The sequence below is a fragment of the Balaenoptera borealis genome (genome assembly GCF_965194805.1).
Source record: "Balaenoptera borealis genome assembly, chromosome: 1".
NCBI lineage: Eukaryota > Metazoa > Chordata > Mammalia > Artiodactyla > Balaenopteridae > Balaenoptera > Balaenoptera borealis.
The window spans coordinates 72,717,582-72,743,517 of NC_138860.1; the positions used below are offsets into that span (position 1 = coordinate 72,717,582).

Genomic DNA, 25,936 nt, shown 5'->3' on the forward strand with positions numbered 1-25,936 from the left:
TTGGATATTAACCCCTTATCGGATATATAGTCTGCAAATATTTTCTCCCATTTCATAGTTTGCCTTTTCATTTTGTTGTTTCTTTTGCTGTGCAGAAGCTTTTTAGTTTGATATAGTCACATTTGTTGATTTTTGTTGCTTGTGCTTTTGGTGTCATATCCAAAAAAATCTTTGCCAAGACCAATGTCAAGGAGCTTTTTCCCTTATGTTTTCTTCTATAAGTTTTACAGTTTCAGGTCTCATGTTTAAGTCCTTAATCCATTTTGAGTTAATTTTTGTGAGTAGTGTATGATAGGGGTCCAGTGTAATTCTTCTGCATGTGAATATCCAGTTTACCCAGCACCATTTATTGAAGAGACCATCCTTTTCCCCACTGAGCATTTCTGGCTCTTGTCAGATATTAGTTGACTGGGTTTATTTCTGGGCTCTCTATTCTGTTCTATTGGTCTGCATGTCTATTTTTGTGCCAGTAATGTATTGGTTTGATTACTATAGCTTTGTAACATAGTTAGAAATCAGGAAGTTTGATACCTCCAGCTTTCTCAAGATTGCTTTGCCTATTCAAGATCTTTTGTGGTTCCATATGAGTTTTAGTATTGATGTTTCTATTTTTGTGAAAAGTAGAGTTTTGATTAGAGATTGTATTGGATCTAGAGATGACTTTGTTGTTGTTGTTTTTAATAAATCTATTTATTTTATTTATTTATTTTTGGCTGCCTTGGGTCTTCCTGTGCACGGGCTTCCTCTAGTTGCAAGGAGCGGGGGCTGCTCTTCATTGTGATGCGCAGGCTTCTCATTGTGGTGGCTTCTCTTGTTGTGGAGCACGGGCTCTAGGATGCAGGCTTCAGTAATTGTGACGTGCAGGCTCAGTAGTTGTGGCTCGTGGGCTCTAGAGCGCAGGCTCAGTAGTTGTGGCGCATGGGCTTAGTTGCTCCACGGCATGTGGGATCTTCCCGGACCAGGGCTTGTACCTGTGTCCCCTGCATTGGCAGGTGGATTCTTAACCATTGTGCCACCAGGGAAGCCCTGTAGATGACTGTGGATAGTATGGACATTTTAACAATATTAACTCTTCCAGTCTATGAACATGGATATCTTTCCATATATTTGTGTCTTCTTCAGTTTCTTTATCAATGTCTTATAGTTTTCAGTGTATATATCTTTCACCTCCTTGATTAAATTTATTCCTAAGTATTTTATTGTTTTTGATACTATTGTAGATGGGATTGTTTTATTTATTTTTTCATATAGTTCATTGTTGGTATATAGAAATGCAACTGATTTTTGTATGTTGATTTCCATCCCAAAACTTTACTGAATTCATTTATTAGTTGTAAAAGATTTTCTTTTTGGCTACAATTTCAAGTCAAAAATGTCAAGGAATAAAATTACTATATAAGATGAATTTGTTGGGTGTGTATGTTAGCAATAAGAGGACTAAACATTTTGGGCTATATTTATTCCAGCCCTACTCCTCACAGTTTAACTCTACAGATGGAGAGTAGAGTGGCGTATGTAGAACAGTATACTGCATACAGCATATAACCAGGAAATATTGGAACAACTGTGTATAATACTTCCTGTGAGTGAATGGGAATATCTCCTCCTGGAAAAGTTATTACAATACTTTGTTTTGCTTTTGTGAGGTTAGTAGATAAGAATAACTACTTCAAGCAGATCTTTAAATATTTTCGTCATATCCAAGTAACAGTTCATGATTGAGCCCTTACCCTGTGCAAACTATATACTAGGAAAGCAGTTGGAAATAGTAAGTGGACAATCATACATATGTATAGAATATGTCAAATTCATTCTATTTATATTCTTTGGAGTTCAGCTGTATAAGAAGATCTTTATAACCACAATAGTTAATATGGATATTTAGGGATTTTTTTCCCCAATGAAAAAGATGGTAATGCTACCTCTCTTTTCCCTCTCCCTCTATAGAAACATTCTAAATACCAAATGTTTTTCTAAGAGGGAATGTTCTAGATATTTTAACTGGAGTTAAAGACTTTATTTGGATAATGTAACTGATGCTGTCATATATTTTTCTAATATTATGAAGTATCACTATCCTTAATCACATTAATTTATAATTCTCAATATTGTCTGACTGTACAGCTTATTCATAGAAAAGTATAAAAGAAGTTTATATCCCCAGCACCTCAAAATAAACACTGATACATATTTTCTTCTAGTTTTTTCTAAGATTTTCTCTTTTCAGAACATTTTTCTTTCCTATTTTAGAAAAAGTAAAAGGAATTACTTTCAAACATTAGAAGTATGTTAAAAGTTACCTCAGAGTATTATGTATGCCATTTTTCATTCACCGCTATGTATATTCCATGAATTTCTCTCCAGAAGTGTTTATCCTGTTTAATGTGTATATACTGGGAATCTTTGAGTCTTGGAAAAGAGGGTTCTTAAAATCTTATTGGTGTCATGGTTTAGAACAGTGGTTCTCAAAGTGTGGTCTGGGGATCCCTGGAGGTCTGTGAGACTTTTAGGAGGTCCTTGAGGTAAAAATTATTGTTGTAATAATTCTAAGATGTTATTTGCCTTCTTCACTCTCCTTCTCTCATGAATGTACAGTGGAATTTTCCAGAGGCTTCATAGGGTGTGTAATATTGCGACAGCCTGAGTAATGAAGCAGCTATGAGAATCCAACATTTTTCTATTAAGTAAAACATTAAAGAGATTGGGGGAAAAAAAGCCTTTCTTCTCACTAAATTCTTTTTCTTTATGGAAAATATATTTTCCGTAAAAATACTTGTGTTAACATACTGAATATTGCTACCTTTTAAATGATTTGATAAATGGTTTAAAATTTCTGTTTTAATTTATAAAACAGTAATATTGATAGATATAACCTCTAAGTAAAACCTCTTTAGGGTCCTCAGTAAGTTTTCAGAGTGTTAAAGGATCCTGGTACTGAAAAAATTAAGAATCACTAGTTTAGAAAAAGATTGATGGGAAAAATCTAGGCCCTTCCTTACATCCTTATACTTCAAGTCTCTTTTTAGAATATCATCCTTTCTTTATTTTTTAGAGATCAAGGGACTTAGAGTTCTATTTTTGTCCCAGATTCTTCTCTGGAACTAAGAGCCTTGTCTGTCTTCCAAAAATAACAGTTCTTTGTCTTTTCCTTTTTAGATTTGATGGTAGAGTGGTGGCAAAGCTCCCTTTCACCCCCCTTTCCTACATCCAAGGACTGTCTCATCGAAATCTGCTGGGGGATGATACCACAGACTGTTCCTTCATCTTCCTGTATATTCTCTGTACCATGTCAATTCGACAGGTAAGTGACAACATCCACTATTTAATATGTATATCCTTCCTTGCTGTCACACCCTAAATTAGTGTCTACTTCTGTAATACTGGAAGTGTCTACCTTTTGCTACTGAGATCTCTCAGTTGCTTGTTTTAGAATTCCAGAGTATCATCTAAAACTGTTTTAAATGTGTGTAGGTCTAGATTACTGATCCTTAGGGATGGGAAGTAGCCATAAAATCAAAAATGGTTTCCACATCCCATTTTTAGAGCTCTCAAGTTTCTTCTTTATTGCAACTATCTAAAGGTAGAAAAGTAAAGAGTGGGTTTTGTCTTCCCACTATCATTTCTTCTTTATTATACACCAGTGCCTTTTGGCACTTCAGAAACACAGATAAACATAATAATTTGGGAACTTTAAGTTAGTCACAGTTGAGATAAAGTCTGGGTTGTAGAATTTACATTCAAGCAACATGATGGTCAGACATTCATAGTGAAAAAGAGTGAGAACTAAGAGATCCATATAACGTTGTGAGAGCCTGGAAGAGAGACACAACATTCAATTAGTGGCAGACGATTCAGGCAGAAAGGTTGAAAGAATGAAGTGGCTTTTGAGATGGGACTTTAAAAAGTGAGTTGTTTTTCTTCTTCTTCTTCCTCTGAATATTGTCTGTGGCAGCAGGTTTTTTGATTTGTCTGGCATGTGGGAATCAATAGGAAACGGAATTATAATTTGAAGCTCACAAAGATCTTCATGATCTTACCACTTAATACTTTCCTTACCTCATCTCTCACCTCATCCAACACTCCAGCCATTCTGACTTGCCTGACAGTTTCCATGTTCCACTTACCCAGACTCACTTTTTGTGAATGCTCTTCCTTCTGTCTGGATGTCTCCCACCTTCTTCTGTTGCATATTGAATGCAACCAAGTTTCCAGGCTTCCTGGAATCATTTTCTGACACTTGCTGCATTCTGAAGGGTAGATATGTGACCAGATGCAGAAATCTCAGAAGATTATCACAGTAGTCTAGCAAAAAATCACTATGTTCTAAACTGTTACAGTGATGGGAGGGTTGAAAAGGAGGGGACAAAGTTGAAAAATATATAGAGGTAAACTAGCAGAACTTAGAGATTGATTTAATGTGAGAAAGGAGAAACTAAGGTGACTTCAACATTATGGCTTTGGTGACCAAATGGAGGATGGGAATAGAAGAAAGAGAAGTAGGTTGGTTAGAAAACATGCTGTTTGAGGTGTTTGTGAGGCACTTAAGTGGGTATGTCCACCAGGAAGTTATATTCTTGTGTAGCCGAGGTGTATACTATATCTTTTGGCATGCTTTAGCATTTTGACTTATCCAAGGTGAAAGCCAAGACAGTGACAACATGGATCTCTTTGTTGGTTTAACAGAGGTCATCAGTAACTAGAATATTGCTCTTAAATTGGATTATTTAAGTATGAAATATTAAAATTATAGCTAGGGTCAAAATATTAATAAAAACAATGATGTATACATGCTACTTTAAGCAACAAAGAACAATTCTATTTTAATTACATGCAGATGTTACTACTTTATTTGTGATGGCTCACAACAGTTTTGTATTTTGTTTTTGGGGTTTTTTTTTTTTTTTGGCCACGCCTCGCGGCTTTGCAGGATCTCAGTTCTCTGACCAGGGATTGAACCTGGGTCACGGCAGTGAAAACCTGGAATCCTAACCACTAGGCCACCAGGGAACTCCCTCACAATAGTTATTTTATATGCACCATTTGCACTGCTACCTGGACATTGTTACCTAGAAATCACCATCTGAACTGTAGAGTTTTTTTTTTAATGAAATAAATGTTAAGAACGATCATTGAGAAAGTTCAGCTCAAGCTGGTCTTTAAACTCCTTTCAGTTATTTCAGAAAGTCTGGTGAGGTGTATATGTAGCAATTAATTTTATCAGGAATGCCATGGTCATTTACCATGGTGGTCAGCAAACAGAAGAAGTTAGGGGTCCCCAACACCCGGGCTGCGGACTGGTACGACATGTTAGGAACTGGGCCGCACAGCAGGAAGTGAGCTGTGGGCAAGTGAGCGAAGCTTCATCTGCTGCTCCCATTGCTCACATTACTGCTTGAACCATCTCCCTGCTGCCCGTCCATGGAAAAAATTGTCTTCCATGAAACCAGTCCTTGGTGCCAAAAAGTTTGGGGACTGCTGGTCTAGATGATAAATATTTTTGTATTTACTTTTCAGACCATACAGTCTCTGTCACAACAACTTAACTCTGCCATTATAGTATGAAAACAGTCCTAGACAATATGTAAATGAATGAGTGTGGCTGTGTTCCATCAAAACTTTATTTATAAAAACAGGGGCTTCCCTGGTGGCGCAGTGGTTAGGAATCCGCCTGCCAATGCAGGGGACATGAGTTCGAGCCCTGGTCCAGGAAGATCCCACATGCCACAGAGCAACTAGGCCCGTGAGCCACAACTACTGAGCCTGTGCTCTAGAGCTTGCGAGCCACCACTACTGAAGCCCACTTGCCACAACTACTGAAGCCCATGCACCTAGATCCCATGCTCCGCAACAAGAGAAGCCACTGCAGTGAGAAGCCCGCGTGCCACAACGAAGAGTAGCCCCCCGCTAGCTGCAACTAGAGAAAACCCGTGTGCAGCAATGAAGACCTAATGCAGCCATTAATTAATTAATTAATTTATAAAAACCGGGCAGTAGACCAGCCATGCTAACTCCTGAGAATACAAAAAAAAGGTGAAAGGTGATGGGTGGGGAGAGAAGGGGCAGCAAAAAAAAACAAAAAAATTCAGTGTATTTGTTTTCAGCCAAGGAAGATATATATTCATACTTTTAATTTACGCTTGTCCGATCCTATGCACTGATATTAATAAGAGAAAAGTATATAGAGCTCTAGTATAAGTATTCTGAGATATTAAAAATCTTTGAAAAATCACCTAAATGGCCTACTTTTATCATTTTTATTAGCTGCCAATAGTTTCTGTATTCTGTTCCCCATTGGTTGTTAGTATGTATACTAACAGGAGGATTATGAACTTATATCCAGTCTGAAATACTTCAGCATTTGAAGTGTTACTATGGAATATATGCTTCTTTCTTTGAATTAAAATTCCTTTCTCTTATTCCCTTTCTCTTTCTAAGTTTTGTTTTGTTGTTTTATTTGTTTTTTAAGATCTTAGGTTGCATAATAGTTGACTCTGTTGATGCATGTGAAATGAGCCGTCATAAAATATGAGGCTTTCAGATTAGAGACTGTATTATGATTCCCTCAATGAAGCCATTCTTTTTTTTAAATTAATTAATTAATTTATGTATATATTAAAAAAAATTTTTTTTGGCTGTGTTGGGTCTTTGTTGCTGCACATGGGCTTTCTCTAGTTGCAGCGAGCGGGGACTACTCTTCATTGTGGTATGCGGGCTTCTAGTGATTTCTTAATTTCCTGTATATACCTTAAAGCATAGTGTGCACCTAAAAGGCATATGTGAAACAAACAGTAGATACTACACCCAAATATAAACTTATAAACTTGGAAAATTGGGGTTATACCACTTTTTACTCCCTAGAACAATGTAGGAAAATTCATGTTGCCCCCAACCTCCAGTAGAAATTGTCAAACTTTTGGGTTTTTACCAATCTAATAGATAAGAATTGCTCTCTCATTGTAGTTTTAATTTGCTCATTTGGATTGGATTCATCTCTATTTGTCTAAGAGCTATTCATGTATATTTTTTCTTTCTTTGGTAGGTGAGACACTGTGTATGCTTTTTGCCTATTTCGCTATTGTGTTGTTGGTCTTTTTCTTAATTTTTAGCTCTTAGGGAGATTAGCTGTCTCTGTGATCTAAGTTACTAATAATTTTTACAAATTGTCATTCGTGTTTGTTTTACTTAGTATGGTTTTTGCCATGCAAAATTTTGTTTGCTGGAGGTTTTTTGTTGTTTTTTTTTTTGTTTTGTTTTTTCCTTTTTTGGTTTACTAGTCTTTAACTAAAGTTATAAAGAAATTCATCCTTGTTTTCTTCTAGTACATTTTGGTTTCATTCTTTATATTTAAATCATGGTTCGATGCATTTGGAGTTGACACTGGTGTACCTTATTTATTCTTTGCTCTTGTACTTTGCCAACTATTATGTGATTTTTATGAGGGAAAACGTGGATTCATTTGAGATCAAAGGTTGCCTATCCCTTGTTTTCAAAGACTGAGAAGCCAGGGGGTCAAAAGAATGCAGTAAGGTTAATGATTATTCTTGAATCTAGTGTGTATTTGAATAGGACGAAGCCCTGTCAGCAGCCTACTATTAATATTTTCTCTGGAGTGCCTGGCTAAATTCCTCTTTGAAATTTGTAAGTCTGTTCAGATCCCAGTGCAAGTGTTTGGCTGGGGACACTCCTCCTTTCTTCACACCTTGTGTAGATAATCAGGTCTTTTGGAATGCACAGGTGTCATAGGGTGGGCTAAGCATTGTGATCTGAACCCCTAGAGTAAAAGAATATGGAGGAGTGGGTCAAAATATACATGTCATACCTATAGAGTCTCAAGGTTTAAACTTGTCAGTGTGACTGGCCCCTGGTAGCAATTTTCCTGAGGAATCCTCAAGGCAATGCCGTCTTATGTCCAGAAGCTACTTTCTGGTTTCCTATATTCAGTAATTCCAGTGCTTTTAATCTTTCTTGTTTATTGTGGTAAAATAGACATAACATAAAATATGCTGCTTTACCCATTTTTAACTGTACAATGCTGTGACATTAAGTACATTGTACGTTGTCATATGACCATCACCACTATCCATCTCTAGAACTTTTTCATCTTCCCAAACCGAAAATCTCTGCCCATTAAACACTAAATCTCCATTACCCTCTCCCCTCAGACCCTGGCAACAACCATTCTACTTTCTGTCTCTGTGAATTTGGCTGTTCATATTTGTGAATTTGACCTCATATAAGTAGAATCATACTTATGTCCTTTTGTAACTGGCATGTTTTAAAGGTTCATCCATGTTATAGCATGTGTCAGAATTTTTCCTTTTTAAGGGTGAATAGACATTCCATTGTATGTATATACCACATTTTGTTTATTCATCTGTCAAAGGACATTGGATTGCTTCTACCTTTTGGCTGTTGTGAGTAATGCTGCTGTGAACACGGGTGTATAAATGTCTGAATTCCTGTTTTCCCTTCTTTTTGCATATATACCCAGAAGTAGAATTGCTGATCATACTGCAATTCTATGTTTAATTTTTTGAGGAATCAACATACTGTTTTCCATAACTACTCATCATTTTACCCAGTACTGTTATCTTAAGGCTTCAGTTCGCCACCAGTTTGAGACCATTTTTAAAAGAATACAAGTAATTTCTCATGCTTTTGTTTCAGTGAGTGAAAACCATAATTTCATTCACTCAGGGTTAATGTTTATGCTGAACGTGTAAAAACAAAATGTATTTTATTCGTTACCTCCAGCAATGGTGGGGTGACCTTGCTTGTTTTAATGGGGAAGTCTTCTTGTAGTAAATTAGAATATAGCATCTAGGGGAATGAGAAACATTTCTGTTATTCATGTCCTTAAACTATCAACAGTTTAATTGCTGAAGTGAGTAGATAGTTCTATCACCAGGTTTCTGGAATTTGTTTTAAACATCTTATATTTGTGAAAGATTATGATATTTACATATGTCAGTTAATAACGTCTCTACAGCATTAACCAGAATCCACTTCCTTTACTGAGAGTGATAGTGTGATTAAATCAACTAGCTCCAGTCCCTTCGTGACAATACCCCAAGGGTAGGAGTGTGCTAACTGGTTTTAAAAAAAGTGTCACCTTAAGAACAACTGCTAAAAAAAAAAAAGAAAACTGCTAACTTTCTATATCATGCCCCCTTATTATGATGGAGGTATAATATTAGGTTGAATTAAGGGTATCTGTCTGCTTCAGTAATTTTTTCCCCTATCTATAAGAGAACTTACTATCACATTAATAATAATCCCTTGATAGAGTCCTCTGTTCATTTATTCATTCAACAAAATTGAACACATATGTGTATCAGGCTCTGTGCTGGGTGCTTAGTATACAGTTATATAAAAAAAAAAAAACTGACGTATGATTATGGTCCTTGCCCTCATGGAACTTACGTTTCTTTTCAAATAAAAAGGTTAATTTTCCCCACCTGCAACTTCACTTCTAAAGAAATCATTATCAAATATGAGGGTATAGAAGTACATTTAAAATTATTTCTGTTATACCAATCAGAGTGGAGGCAGATTAAACAAAGATTAAATTTTAAACCTAAACTAAGGCAATTTTATGACATTACTAATTCACGTAAGTATTTGTGAGTCTGGTTTTTATCTATTACTTATTTTTTTCATGTTCTAGTATGTTAGTGATTATATGATTCACCATCGACTTAAAGAGTTTTCAAGGAGGCACTTCCCTGGTGGCGCATTGGTTAAGAATCCACCTGCCAATGCAGGGGACATGGGTTCGAGCCCTGGTCTGGGAAGATCCCACATGCTGCAGAGCAACTAAGGCCGTGCACCACAACTACTGAGCCTGCGCTCTAGAGCCCGTAAGCCACAACCACTGAGCCCTTGTGCCACAACTACTGAAGCCTGTGCTCCTAGAGGCCGTGCTCCGCAACAAAGAAGCCACCGCAATGAGAAGCCCGCGCACGGCAAGGAAGAGAAGCCCCTACTCACTGCAAGAGAAAGCCCACGTACAGCAACGAAGACCCAACGCAGCCAAAAATAAATAAATAAAGTTATAAAAAAAATAACAAAGAGTTTTCAAGTAAAAGCAGAAATAATACTTACTGATAATAGATTTTAAGACACATTCTTACTTCAGAAACTTTAAAATGGTGGGGAGAGAGGAGGAATGCATTATAAGGTTGAGGAAGTATAGTATTTGGAGGTAAAACACCAAGGTTTGATTCTTGTTGACACTTACTGGCCGAGTGTCCTTGGGAAACTCTCTGAGTCTCAATTTTCACAAAGGTGAAATGGGATTTGGTGTACAACCTCACCATGTTATGATAATCAGATGACAATGATATAGAAGGTTAGCAGTTTTTCTTAAGGTGATAGTTTTTTTAAAAACCAGTTAAAAAATAAGTATTTAAATTTTTAAAATTAGTATTTGTTTCCCAGCCCTAGATAGGACCGGTTCTTTTCACAGATTAAAACATGGTGATATGTCATATTAACTGAAAAGAAATCTAATTACCTTTCCTAATTTTATCTTTCTCCTTTTGTTTACTTGCTTAATGTGTAGTGATTAGCGATTAGCTGCCTTGACCTTCACATCACTGTTTCCTTTGTTTGACTTTGTAGCAGCGGAAATGGTAGGTCTGCCAGCTTTTATCAGAGGTGATAAGTTAGTCCAGGGCAGTGATGAAATTTAAGAATAAAGGGAAATTTTCTTAACTCCTAAAATTAAGGTACTTGCTTTTTTTTTTTTTTCTTTCCTTTTCTTATTATGAGTCAGTAGTGGGTTGAGTAAATGGTGATCTCCTCTACAGAAGGTGCTCTAAATCTTAGTGAAAATACACGCAAACTTACCTGGTGAACAGCTAAGGGAAAAGTGGTCTATTCTTATAAATTTATATGACAGTAAAAGCTATGAACAGAATTCTCTTTTCTTTGCAGGCAAAAAGGGTTAGTGGTTCTGAGGAAAGTACAAGAAAGAGTTTCTTTTTTTTTTTTTTGTCACTCACATCTTAATATATAACTTTAATGGATGTATGACTGTAATCTGAAGAAGTATCAGTGAGAATTTGTCATTGTCTCCTTCAACAGACATATGTGCTCAGGACAGTGATAAAAATAAGTAAATTTTATTTTTTCTCTCACTTTTGGCTTTCCTAGGGCAAAGAATTTTGATATGGCTTGTAAAAATAGGTTCTAATTATGTCATGTCAGTATATCTTAAAGTCATCAGAATGATAGGACAAGATAGATGTCTGCCATCTCTTGTACCTCATCATTAATTTATGTCACTTTATTTAAGGATTATAGCTTAAGTCATTAATTTCAGTATAGCTTATCTATAAGCAAGGCATTTTCATTTGTAATATTTAACTTCAAATCAGAGAATGCATGTGATTCAGAACAGATTATTCAGGCATCATCTTAATCTGATCCCTTTGAATTGTTTCAGTGCATGAGTTCAAGGCTTTATTTAGAATATTCCTGTCCTTGCAAAAGAATGATTCAAGTCCTTATACTATGCCAGGAATTCTTCTTTGATGCTGAGAATGCAAGAGCAAGAAGTGATTGTCTCTACCCTTGTGGAACTCACAGTCTATGTGGGAAGACAGACCCATAAGTAATAGTAGAGTGTGATTGATGCCCTTTGTGTGTGTGTGCATGTACAAATACGGTATAGGAGGGGAAAAAAAGTGCTATGGAAGTGAAATGGCTGCAGGGATTATTTCTATGAAACAAAGATTTTATACAAGAGGGCCATTTAAGTTGTATCTTGAAGGATGAGTAGGGGTTTTCCAATCTTATCAGAATATTCTTGGCATGGTATGAGTAAAAACATGGAGGCTTGAAAGTGTGTAGTGGATATAGAGACCACTGAGTCCAGAGTTCTTGGTGGGATATAATAGGAGATGAAGCATGTCACTGCTTGTACTGATTTCTGTCTGTTTCTTTCTTTCTTTTTCTTTTTTTTTTTTTAAATGGAAATGTGGGAGTTGTTGCACAGAAGTGGTATTTATTTATTTATTTATTTATTATTTTTGGCTGTGTTGGGTCTTCGTTTCTGTGCGAGGGCTTTCTCTAGTTGTGGCAAGTGGGGGCCACTCTTAATCGCGGTGCGCGGGCCTCTCACTATCGCGGCCTCTCTTGCTGCGGAGCACAGGCTTCAGACGCGCAGGCTCAGTAGTCATGGCTCACGGGCCCAGTTGCCCCACGGCATGTGGGATCTTCCCAGACCAGGGCTCGAACCCGTGTCCCCTGCATTAGCAAGCAGATTCTCAACCACTGCGCCACCAGGGAAGCCCTGTTTCTTTCTTTATATGTGTTTCTTATAGTGCAAATCTACTAGTGACAAATTCTCTTAATCTTCATTTATCCAAAAATATTTATTTTATCTTTATTCTTGAAGAATATTTTCGTGGGATACAGAATTCTGGGTTGACTGTGTTTGTTTTAATCCTTTAGCATTTTAAAATGTCTTTCCACTATCTTCTGGCCTCCATTGTTTTTGATGAGCAGTCCTTTATATCTTTGTATCCCTACAGATAATGTGTCACTTTTCTCTGGCTGCTTTCAATTTTTTTTTTAAGTTTGGTTTTCAGCAATTTGACTATGATGTGCCTAGGGCATTTAAAAAAAATTATCCTGCTAGAGTTTATGGTTTTATAAAATCTGGGAAAATTTCAGCAATTATTTTTTCAAATATTTTTTTCTGCCCCATTCTTTCTTGTGTGATTCCGTTTACATATACATTAATCCTCTGGTGCAGATTTGATGGCTCATCCTCCTTTCAAAATTTTGGTATTTTCCAATAGGACACTGAGTCTGTTCAATTTTTTAAAAGTCTATTTCTCTCTGTTCTTTAGATAGGATAATTTCTAGTAATCTGTCTTCAAGTTCATGACTCCTCTTTCATCTGAGTTAACCCTAAGCTCATCCAATGATTTTAAAATTTTGATACTGTATTTTTTAGTTCCAGAATTTCCATTTGGTTCTTTTTGGCTTTTCTCTTTCCCTGCTGAGATTTCCTATTTGTTCATTTATTACGAACATATTTTCTTTTATGTCCTTAGGCATAGTTAAGCTGTTTTAAAAACCCTATCTACTAATTCCAACATTTGGATCATCTCAAGGTTGAGCTCTATCTGTTGCCTGTTTTCTTTAGTATGGGTCAAGTTTTCCTATTTCTTTGTATGTCTAGTAATTTTAGACTGTATCTTGGGCATTGTGAATGATAGGCTACAGAGATTCTAGATTCTGTTATTCTTAAAAGAGTGGGAGGTTTGTTTGTTTGTTTGTTTAAGTGGGCAATTAAGTTGGCACTCAAACTCCAAAGTCTGTCTCCTTTGTGGTAGGCAGCACCTGAGATCTTAGTTATTTTAGTCTTAGCTCGGCTGCTTGAAGACAGTCTCATGCGTGAATGGTTTAAGAGTCAGCCAGAGATATGGGCAGAGTTTAGATGTAAAATTTTGAACTCTCCTTTTAGCTATTTTCCAAGATTTTTTCCCCTCAACTTTCAGTTGCTATGGTTGCCCTAAACTCTGTCCTTTGGTTCTTCAAACCAGTAAGACTACAATTTCATTCTGAGTTATAGATACCCCACATGGTGCCAGCTGGGTTCTACTATCCATTTTGAGATTTTTAAAAGGATAAAACATCTTGTCTTCTTACACAAAACTCAAATTCAGAACATTCAGAACGTTCTCCTTGACTGGTCGAAATTGTCACTTGATCCCCTAATCCCCCCAAAAGAGACATTTATTACAAAAGAGGCCTTTGGACATCCTAGGACAGAAAATATTCATTCAGCTTTACAAAGGAGGTGGTGTTACTCTGGTGCAGATTTGATGGCTCATCCTCCTTTCAAAATTTTGATTTCCACTTTGTAAGATATGTGTTGAAGTCTGCAATATAATTTGTTACAACATAGACACATTCTAGAATGTTAGAGCCACAGCCACACAGGACTGTGGCTCCTTGAAGGTGGTTGATGGGGAAGTTTGAAGGGCCCGGTAGGGGGCTTCAGGTTCCCAACACTATTTCATCTCTTTTCTGTGTTGGGTTTTTACATGATTTTGTTTAAAGAAAGGATTCTGTGGCTAAAGGGTCTGAAAACAATCAACCTAGTGAGCCCCCTTCTTTTAAATATAAGGAAAATTGAGACTTGGTAAAGTGAAAAGATACTGCTTATTACTTTCTTTTCCTAGTTTGCTAGTACTGGAAAGCAAGTCTTCTGACTGCTAACCCGGTATTATTTCAGCTACACTGGTGTTGTACTGTCATTAAATATTTAATCTCTACATCATTCTCCTAAATAGCCTATTTTGATACAATGTGAAAATCCTGGGACTGTTGGATGGGGCCATTTGAGGTGATTGGATTTTACACACAGCATTATGAATAAAGTAAAGATTATGTTATAGGAACTTGATGAGAAATTGTAATCAGTTGGAAAGGAAGGCTGGTTGTCAGATGCCAGAGAAACTAACAAAGAGTGAAGTAAGGACTGCCATGGCTGAGTTATTTTAGCTAAATGACTAAGAAATAAAATTTAGCAGAATGTGTTTATTGCCAGTGACCTGGGTCTTCCCAGAATATCCAGTTAGCAACCAACAATTTCCTTTTCTTGATCACCGGTCCTTATCCTTTGCAGAGAGGAAGGAACGCAAATCCTGTAGTGGTATTTTTCTGGGTTTCCTGCCAATAGAAGGCATGATTACGGGAAAATGTTTTTCCTTTGTTTTTCTCTTCTGACATATACTCTTCAGTTGTTACCCTGTTACACAGGACTGGACAGAAATGCAAAATAATTGTTTTATATCTTTCCAAAACCTTACCATACTTTTTTTCTTTTTAATTTTTAAATTATTTTTATTTTTTTAATTAATTTTTTAAATTAATTTTAAATTTAATTTTTATTGAAGTAAAGTTGAATTACAGTGTTGTGTAAATTACTGCTGTACAGCAAAGTGACTCACTTATACATATATATACATTCTTTTTCATATTCTTTTTCATTATGGTTTATCACAGGATATTGAATATAGTTCCCTGTGCTATAACAAGTAGGACCTTGTTGTTTATCCATTCTATATATACCAGTTTGTATCTGCTAATCCCCAGCTCCCACTCCTACCCTCTCCTACCCCCCTCCCCATTGGCAATCACCAGTCTATTCTCTATGTCCTTGATTTTGTTTCTGTTTCATAGGTAGGTTCATTTGTGTCATATTTTAGATTCCACATATAAGTGATATTATATGGTATTTGTCTTTCTCTTTCTGACTTAATTCACTTAGTTTGATCATTTCTGGTTGCATCCATGTTGCTGCAAATGGCATTATTTCATTCTTTTTTATAGCTGAGTAGTATTCCATTGTATATATATACCACATCTTCTTTATCCATTCATCTGTTGATGCACATTTAGGTTGTTTCCATGTCTTGGCTATTGTGAATAGTGCCGCTGTGAACATAAGGGTGCATGTATCTATTTGAATTATAGTTTTGTCCAGATACATGCCTGGGAGTGGGATTGCTTTATCATACGGTAATTCTATTTTTTAGTTTTCTGAGGAACCTCCATACTGTTTTCTATAGTGGCTACACCAACTTACATTCCCACCAACAGTGTAGGAGGGTTCCCTTTTCTCCATATGCTCTCCAACATTTGTTATTTGTAAACTTTTTAATGATGGCCATTCTGACTGGTGTGAGGTGATACCTCATTGCAGTTTTCTTTTGATTTAAAAAAATTTTTTTTCTTTTTTTTTTTTTTAATAAATTTATTTAATTTATTTATTTAGTTTTTTGGCTGCATTGAGTCTTTGTTACTGCGCACGGGCTTTCTCTAGTTGCTGCAAGCAGGGGCTACTCTTCGTTGTGGTGTGCAGGCTTCTCATTGCGGTGGCTTCTCTTGTTGCAGAGCACGGGCTCTAGGTGCACGGGCTTCAGTAGTTGTGGCTTGCAGGCCCAGTAGTTGTGGCTCATGGGCTCTAGAGCACAGGCTCAGTAGTTGCGGTGCACAGGCTTAGTTGCTCCACGGAACGTGAGATCTTCCCAGACCAGGGCTCAGACCTGTGTGCCCTGCATTGGCAGGCAGATTCTTAACCACTGCGCAAACCAGGGAAGTCCCTATCTTTTTCTTTTCTTTTTTTCTCATTGTAGTTTTGATTTGCATTTTTCTAATAATTAGTGATGTTGAGCATCTTTTAACATGCCTATTGTCCATCTGTATCTCCTCTTTGGAGAAATGTCATCTGCCCATTTTTCTTTTTTTGTTTTTGTTTAAATTTATATTATTTTTTTATTGACAAGAATCACACCACAGAATCAGTCCAACTGGCCAGGGCCCCGCACCCAGACTGAGATCTGATCCCAGGTCCGTAGAAAGAGGCTTTCATGCATTTTTTTTTTAATTTATTTTATTTATTTCTTTTTGGCTGTGTTGGCTCTTCGTTGTGGTTGCATGGGCTTTTCATGGCAGTGGCGTCTCTTGTTGCGGAGCACGGGCTCTAGGCGCGTGGGCTTCAGTAGTTGTGGCACGCAGGCTCAGTAGTTGTGGCTCACAGGCTCTAGAGCACAGGCTCAGTAGTTGTGGTGCACGGGCTTAGTTGCTCCGCGGCATGTGGGATCTTCCCGGACTAGGGCTCGAACCCGTGTTCCCTGCATTGGCAGGCAGATTCTTAACCCCTGGGCCACCAGGGAAGTCCCATGCATTTTTTTTTTTTTAGCATTTCAACCCCTTTTTCCAGTTAAATCTTACACAGAACCACCAAATAGAAAAGCAGTAAAAGTGGTAGAAGTGAGAGAGGGGTCCCAGAACCCCAACTGTCTGCTTCTCTGCCTTTATCCTCTTCCCAACTCAATCTCCCCCCATCTACCCCACCGCTGGAGTCCCTGGGCACCCTGGGGGGCAACAGTCTGAGAACAATGGATCTGCCCATTTTTCTATTGGGTTTTTTGTTGTTGTTGTTGCTGAGTTGTACGAGCTGTTTGTATAGTTTGGAAATTAAGCCCTTGTCAGTCACATCGTTTGCAAATATTTTCTCCCATTCTATAGGTTGTATTTTCATATTGTTTATCGTTTCCCTTGCTGTGCAAAAGCTTGCAGGTTTGATTTCGGTCCCATTTGTTTATTTTTGTTTTATTTCTATTTCCTTGGGAGACTCACATCTTATATTTTGCATTTCTGTTAAGTGTTCTTCCATATCATGTTCATAATATATTAAAACTCCTGTCTTTTTAGCAAAGTGCATATTTCTAAACTAAATCTTGCTAATTAAGAAGGCCTGAAAAATTGGAGGAGAATTGAGAGGCTGTAAGAAAGCAGTCAGGTCAAGTTTAATGGATGAGATTGTTGAAAGATATAAAGGAGATAATGTATACACACATACCTGCTATATACACTGTGAAGCTCAGTGACTGTTTATTGAATTACAGCCTGACAGTTGGATCCCCTTTTTTTATCTGCATGTAAGGATAATAATAAGCCTGCTTCATGGAGTTGTTGTGAGGATTAAAGGAGAACATAGATGTGAAGTGCTTAGAACAATGCCTGGCTGGCACTTTGAGATAGCACCTATGGAAATATTTGTCTTTATTTTAAATTATCCTGTTCAGCAATATTTCAAAAAGTTGAAGGCAAGGAATGAGAAAAGGATATACAACTATTATTAATACAACTGTTGTTTTTCCATATATTCTTACAGTATTTATATGCATTTTTTATAGACTATTTTTTTAGAGCAGTTTTAGGTTCACAGCAAAATTGAGTGGACTGTACAGAGATTTCCCATCTAACTCCTTGTCCCCCACTTGCACACAGCCTCTCCCACTATCAACACCTTGCATAATAGTGATACGTTCTTTTTACAATCAATGAACCTACACTAATACATCATTATCACCCAAAGCCCATAATTTACATTAATGTTCACTCTTGGTATTGTACCTTCTGTGGGTTTTGATTTATATGCCTTTATTCACTTAACAATGTAACATATATATATTTTTTATGGTGTGCTCATACATAGTCTTCATAATTGTGTATTTTTTTATAGGCCAGGCCTGCTACAATATTTTTCACTCCTAAGGTGAAGATCCCTTAGAGAGTTGTTTAATAGAGGAAAACTGTGCCTGATTTGTAACCTTTCTCTGCCTCAGCTTTCTCATCTCGAAAACAAGGATAACTAAGGACTGGTATCTAGTCTTTAAAATTATTTTCAAACTTTAAAGTGCATAGAAATGTAGGATAGTATTACTGCTGTGGAGGAAAAATTTTATCTGAGAAAAACCGTTGTGGGTTCATTTGTGAGACTATAGGAATTTAAACTGATGGTTTAGAATTTCACTAAAGGATAAGGTTGCAGAGGGTTGGTATTGAAATACAAATGCTTGAGTAAAGTACCATTGATAAACTTGATTTAGTGTTTCCAAAGGGAGTCTGTGACAAGAACCACAAGGAAATCCAAAGCACTGCCTGGATTTCCATGAACTTGAACCTTGTTTTGACATTCTTGTTGCTGTTTTGGTTGTTGCTGTTAGGGCTGTTTTCCATCTAGAGCAGTGGCTTGTGTACAATAGTCATTTGTGTGTTTTTAATTCATAATGAGACTGTCCACAGTCTACCCTTTCAGTCTGCCTTTCAAAATATTGCCTGTTTTCCTTTCATTTGTCTTCTTTAAATCACAGTAAACGTGTGATTTAAAGGGCATCAGAGGTCTTTACACTGGTCTTTATCTCTAAAATGGTAAGGAGTCACTTAATTGACCCCTGTCTCTACAGAATAACGGAGCAAGGATGCCTTGTATATTTTGTCTAGACTGTATTATTCTAGTCATTAACTAGACAAATGTGTTTATCAGCAGCTAATTCTCAAATGTCTTATTATTTCAAATTTTATCTTTAAAGTAATTTACCATCATGCGTTGCTTAATGCTGGATACATTGTAGGTGGTCAGTAAGTACTTACTGACTAAGTAAAAGAAGTCGGGGGACTTCCCTGGTGGTGCAGTGGTAAAGAATCCACCTGCCAGCGCAGGGGACGTGGGTTCGAGCCCTGGTCTGGGAAGATCCCACATGCCGTGGAGCAACTAAACCTGTGTGCCACAAATACTGAGCCTGCACTCGGAGAAGCCCGAGCACCGCAATGAAGAGTAGCCCCTGCTCTTCGCATCTAAGGAAAGCCCCACACAGCAACAAAGACCCGATGCAGCCAATAAATAAATAAATAATTTAAAAATAAATAAATAAAAGAAGTTGGAAATTTAGTGACATTCTATCATTTGGTCTTCTTATTGCTTTGTGCAGTGGATTTTTAGAGGGGGGCATGCAGGAGCTATTTTTATTATGAAAGTAATACAGACATTCTCCAGCTTTACTAAGGGGATGTGACCTGAACTACTAATGATTGATTTTTCTTCTTAACCTGTTTTTAGATTTCTTTTTAAAGTACAGCATGATCTATAGTACTGTGAGTGATTGAATGAATGAATAAATAAAGTATTTTATGGCAAATATAATTAAATGAGTTCTTAAAGCTGTGTCTTCATATTTAAATATTATGTGATATTCTGACAGTGTTATCTCAGAAATATAAACACATCAGTATCAATTATTCTTTTTTTTGAATATTTGAATTTTATTTATTTTTTTATACAGCAGGTTCTTATTAGTTATCTATTTAATACATATTAGTGTATATATGTCAATCCAATTGCCCAATTCATCACACCACCACCATCCCCCGCTGCTTTCCCCCCTTGGTGTCCATACGTTTGTCCCCTACATCTCTGTCTCTATTTCTGCCCTGCAGACTGGTTCATCTGTACCATTTTCTAGGTTCCACATATATACTTTAATATATGGTAATTGTTTTTCTCTTTCTGACTTACTTCACTCTGTATGACAGTCTCTAGATCCATCCACGTCTCTACAAATGACCCAATTTCGTTCCTTTTTATGGCTGAGTAATATTCCGTTGTATATATGTACCACATCTTCTTTATCCATTTGTCTGTCAGTGGGCATTTAGGTTGCTTCCATGACCTGGCTATTGGAAATAGTGCTGCAATGAACACTGGGGTGCATGTGTCTTTTTGAATTATGGTTTCCTCTGGGTATATGCCCAGTAGTGGGATTGCTGGGTCATATGGTAGTTCTATTTTTAGTTTTTTAAGGAACCTCCATACTGTTCTCCATAGTGCCTATATCGATTTACATTCCCACCAACAGTGCAAGAGGATTCCCTTTTCTCTACACCCTCTCCAGCATTTGTTGTTTGTAGATTTTCTGATGATGCCCATTCTAACTGGTGTGAGGTGATACCTCATGGTAGTTTTGAGTTGCATTTCTCTAATAATTAGTGATGTTGAGCAGCTTTTCATGTGCATCTTGGCCACCTGTATGTCTTCTTTGGAGAAATGTCTGTTTAGGTCTTTTGCCCATTTTTTGATTGGGTTCTTTGTTTTTTTAATATTGAGCTGCATGAGCTGTTTATATATTTTGGAGATTAATCCTTTGTCCGTTCATTCGTTTGCAAATATTTTCTCCCATTCTGAGGGTTGTCTTTCCATCTTGATTGTAGTTGCCTTTGCTTTGCAAAAGCTTTTAAGTTTCATTAGGTCCCATTTGTTTATTTTTGTTTTTATTTCCATTACTCTAGGAGGTGGATCAAAAAAGATCTTGCAGTGATTTATGTCAAAGAGTATTCTTCCTATGTTTCCCTCTAAGAGTTTTATAGTGTCCAGTCTTACATTTAGGTCTCTAATCCATTTCGAGTTTATTTTTGTATATGGTGTTAGGGAGTGTTCTAATTTCATTCTTTTCCATGTAGCTGTCCAGGTTTCCCAGCACGACTTATTGAAGAGACTGTCTTTTCTCCTTTGTATATCCTTGGGTTTGTCATATATGGCCTTTATTATGTTGAGGTAGGTTTCCTCTATTCCCACTTTCTGGAGAGTTTTTATCATAAATGGTGTTGAATCTTGTCAAAAGCTTTTTCTGCATCTATTGAGATGATCTCATGGTTTTTCTTCTTCAGTTTGTTAATATGGTGTATCACATTGATTGATTTGCGTATATTGAAGAATCCTTGCATCCCTGGGATAAATTCCACTTCATCACGGTGTATGATCCTTTTAATGTGTTGTTGGATTCTGTTTGCTAGTGTTTTGTTGAGGATTTTTGCATCTATATTCATCAGTGATATTGGTCTGTAATTTTCTTTTCTTGTAGTGTCTTTGTCTGGTTTTGGTATCAGGGTGATGGTGGCCTCATAGAATGAGTTTGGGAGTGTTTCTTCCTCTGCAATTTTTTGGAAGAGTTTGAGAAGGATAAGTGTTAGCTCTTCTCTAAATGTTTGATAGAATTCACCTGTGAAGCCATCTGGTCCTGGACTTTTGTTTGTTGGAAGATTTTTAATCACAGTTTCAATTTCATTACTTGTGATTGGTCTGTTCATATTTTCTGTTTCTTCCTGGTTCAGTCTTGGAAGGTTATACCTTTCTAAAAATGTGTCCATTTCTTCCAGGTTGTCCATTTTATTGGCATAAAGTTGCTTGTAGTAGTCTCTTAGGATGCCTTGTATTTCTGCGGTGTCTGTTGTAACTTCTCCTTTTTCATTTCTGATTTTATTGATTTGAGTCCTCTCCCTCTTTTTCTTGATGAGTCTGGCTAATGGTTTATCAATTTTGTTTATCTTCTCAAAGAACCAGCTTTTAGTTTTATTCATCTTTGCTATTGTTTTCTTTGTTTCTATTTCATTTATTTCCGCTCTGATCTTTATGATTTCTTTCCTTCTGCTAACTTTGGGTTTTGTTTGTTCTTCTTTCTCCAGTTTCTTTAGGTGTAAGGTTAGATTGTTTACTTGAGATTTTTCTTGTTTCTTTAGGTAGGCTTATATAGCTATAAACTTCCCTCTTAGAACTGCTTTTGCTGCATCCCATAGGTTTTGGGTCGTCGTGTTTTCATTGTCATTTGTCTCTAGGTATTTTTTGATTTCCTCTTTGATTTCTTCAGTGATCTCTTGGTTATTTAGTAACGTATTGTTTAGCCTCCATGTGTTTGTCTTTTTTACGTTTTTTTCCCTGTAATTCATTTCTAATCTCATAGCGTTGTGGTTAGCAAAGATGCTTGATATGATTTCAATTTTCTTAAATTTACTGAGGCTTGATTTGTGACCCAAGATGTGATCTATCCTGGAGAATGTTCCGTGCGCACTTGAGAAGAACGTGTAATCTGCTGTTTTTGGATGGAATGTCCTATAAATATCAATTAAATCTATCTGGTCTATTGTGTCATTTAAAGCTTCTGTTTCCTTATTAATTTTCTGTCTGGATGATCTGTCCATTGGTGTAAGTGAGGTGTTGAAGTCCCCCACTATGATTATGTTACTGTCAATTTCCTCTTTTAGAGCTGTTAGCAGTTGCCTTATGTATTGAGGTGCTCCTATGTTGGGTGCATATATATTTATAATTGTTATATCTTCTTCTTGGATTGATCCCTTGATCATTATGTAGTGTCCTTCCTTGTCTCTTGTAACATTCTTTATTTTAAAGTCTATTTTATCTGATATGAGTATAGCTACTCCAGCTTTCTTTTGATTTCCATTTGCATGGAATATCTTTTTCCATCCCCTCACTTTCAGTCTGTATGTGTCCCTAGGTCTAAAGTGGGTCTCTTGTAGACAGCATATATATGGATCTTGTTTTTGTATCCATTCAGCAAGCCTGTGTCTTTTGGTTGGGGCATTTAATCCATTCATGTTTAAGGTAATTATCGATATGTATGTTCCTATTACCATTTTCTTAATTGTTATAGGTTTGTTTTTGTAGGTCCTTTTCTTCTCTTGTGTTTCCCACCTAAAGAAGTTCCTTTAGCATTTCTTGTAGGGCTGGTTTCGTGGTGCTGAATTCTCTTAGCTCTTTCTTGCCTGTAAAGCTTTTGATTTGTCCGTAGAATCTGAATGAGATCCTTGCTGGGTAGAGTAATCTTGGTTATAGGTTCTTCCCTTTCATCACTTTAAATATATCATGCCACTCCCTTCTGGCTTGTAGAGTTTCTGCTGAGAAATCAACTGTTAACCTTATGGGAGTTCCCTTGTATGTTATTTGTTGTTTTTCCCTTGTTGCTTTCAATAATTTTCCTTTGTCTTTAATTTTTGTCAATATGATTACTATGTGTCTCGGCATGTTTCTCCTTGGGTTTATCCTGCCTGGGGCTCTTTGTGCTTCCTGGACTTGGGTGACTATTTCCTTTCCCATGTTAGGGTAGTTTTTGACTATAATATCTTCAAATATTTTCTCTGGTCCTTTCTCTCTCTCTCCTCCTTCTCGGACCCTTATAATGCGAATGTTGTTGCATTTAATGTTGTCCCAGAGGTCTCTTAGGCTATCTTCATTTCTTTCCATTCTTTTTTCTTTATTCTGTTCTGTGGCAGTGAATTCCACCATTCTGTCTTCCAGGTCACTTATCCATTCTTCTGCCTCAGTTATTCTGCTATTGTTTCCTTCTAGTGTATTTTTCATTTCAGTTATTTATTGTTCATCTCTGTTTGTTCTTTAATTCTTCTAGGTGTTTGTTCTTTAATTCTTCTAGGTCTTTGTTAAACATTTCTTGCGTCTTCTCAGTCTTTGCCTCCATTCTTTTTCCGAGGTCCTGGATCATCTTCACTATCATTATTCTGAATTCTTTTCTGGAAGGTTGCCTATCTCCACTTCATTTAGTTGTTTTTCTGGGGTTTTATCTTTTTCCTTCATCTGGTACAAAGTCCTCTGCCTTTTCATTTTGTCTATCTTTCTGTGAATGTGGTTTTCCTTCCACAGGCTGCAGAACTGTAGTTCTTCTTGCTTCTGCTGTCTGCCCTCTCAGTAGCAATTATTCTTAATGATAAAGGATTGGGGAGTGTATACTTCAGAGGAGCCTAGATATAGATATTCTCATAGTGCCTTATGCACATTAGGTACTCAATAACTGTTGAACGAATGAATGCATACAAGCTTACCTGCCTACCCTGGTGTAGAGTTTGTTCTGAAGAACAGAACTTTAATAGAGGAGGTACTGTGTAAGAGAACCCATTAGATTAAGAATCAAAAAACATGGGTTTTAATTCTAACTCTGTTCTTCATTGAACTTTGTAATTTTAGACAGGCCATCCTACTCTTCCAAGTTTTAATTGGAATTTCTGAAATATAAAATGAAAGACTTGAGCAAAAATAATTAGACGATCTTTAAGGTTTTTTTCCCCCTTACAGGTGCTGTACAGTATCTTAACTGACCTTATTTAACCTCTCCACATTCATGAACCCCTTCCCTCCCTCTTTAAAGCAAACCACCTCATCCCCACATCACACTGTCCACTACTGATTGCTCTATAGAACTCCGCCACCTGTCTGCTCCCACCAGTTGAGTCATTGCCTTTCAAGAGCCAATTGTGTTTATCCCTAAACTGTTTATGCTAGTTTTACTCATTGTTGCATTTATGTTATTTAATTTAATGTTATATTAACTGATGAAATCTGAGTATAAAATAGTCTTTTCTATGAGAACTAGTTTCATAAAGTTGAGTTTCTAGAAAAAAAAAACTATTGAATTAGATTTAAGTGAGACAGCTGAAAAGATGAGGGGTTGTGTAGAAACCTAGGAGGATTCTGAACTTAGATTACTTTGCAAAATTCTGAATTCTCTCGCTTCTTTGAAGACATTGATACTGAATATTTCAGTTTCAGCTTCAGACGGTGCAATAATGACTAAATCCAGCTATAAGACCCATACTCAGAGAAAAGGCCTTCCTACACGAAATAGCTAATGAATGTACTTTGTGTTGAAATAAAAGATTACCTCTTTTTATGATTCTCCAGTTGAAAAAATCAGCTTCTTTGGTTAGTAGACCAAGATCCCATGAGGTAAGAGGCCTTTTACTGTTCTGTGATCTCTATAATATTATAGGCCTTTTAAAAAATAAGTAGTAATCATCCTGTTTTAGGTCATATCAGTACTTTTTATTTGTAAGTTTTCTCTTTATATGAGATCTATGTTAAATACTTTTCTCTGTATCTTATTAAAACCCAATTTTTATTCTGTTTCCTTCACAGAACATCCAGAAGATCCTTGGCCTTGCCCCTTCACGAGCCGCCACCAAGCAGGCAGGTGGATTTCTTGGCCCTCCACCTCCTTCTGGGAAGTTCTCTTGAATTTAAGAAGAACCCTGTAATTCCTGTCATTCTTTTTAGACATTCAAATCAGACCGGCAACTATTTTGTAGCAAGAGCCATAGGCAGCCTTAGCACTTGGGCCACTTTCTAATTTTGAGTTATTTCTAGATTTTTTTGGATACGATTTGAATGAGAATGGCACTCAACAAGCATGATAGTGCTTTTGGTCACAGATTAATTTTTTTTAAACAAGTGTTTTGATTAGATAAGCACAGGTGATGTTTATGTAATAAGAAACGAATTCTTATTTTGCTTACCCAAATATTTCTGTGGGATCAACTCTCAAGTATGTGCTGTGTGCCATGTACCATGGAAGTTGGCTCTCAGTGAGCATTTAGAGATCTGGAAGAAAAATTTAGTTTATGTAACTCTTATTTGGAACTATTTGTTGTGTGTTTTTTTCAACCCAAATATATGACCTGAGATCAATAAAAGAGGCCAAAATTTTAGCTATTTCATCTACAAGGAGAGACATGTTTTGTTTTGCCATATTTCTAGATACATATTTTTAGTAATCTGAACATAAGGGTAAAATAAACATTGGCCAGGAAGGGGCAATGCTGTTTTTGCTTTTGTTTTTTCTCTCCCGTCCCCCTTACCCTGGGGCAGTGTTTAAATGTAATATTTTATCATACTTGCTTCATATGCTCAAAATACAGAGTTGCTCTGTTATAGGAATTCGAAAGCATGAGAGGAAAGGAAAGTAATAACTCACGAGAGTACAAAAAT

The 25,936-nt window shown here is 36.7% G+C and overlaps 1 protein-coding gene across 2 annotated transcripts in view; it reads left to right on the forward strand.

Annotated features, from left to right (window-relative positions):
- TMCO1 (transmembrane and coiled-coil domains 1) overlaps positions 1–25,665 on the forward strand; it is a 55,096-nt gene extending 29,431 nt beyond the window's left edge. For both annotated transcript variants that reach the window (XM_082407435.1, XM_082407434.1), the window contains 2 exons: positions 3,157–3,301; positions 25,088–25,665. In XM_082407435.1, the coding sequence (XP_082263561.1) occupies positions 3,157–3,301; positions 25,088–25,298 (356 nt within the window). In that variant the 3' untranslated portion in view covers positions 25,299–25,665. The remainder of the gene's footprint in view (positions 1–3,156; positions 3,302–25,087) is intronic.
- Positions 25,666–25,936: the final 271 nt, after the last annotated feature.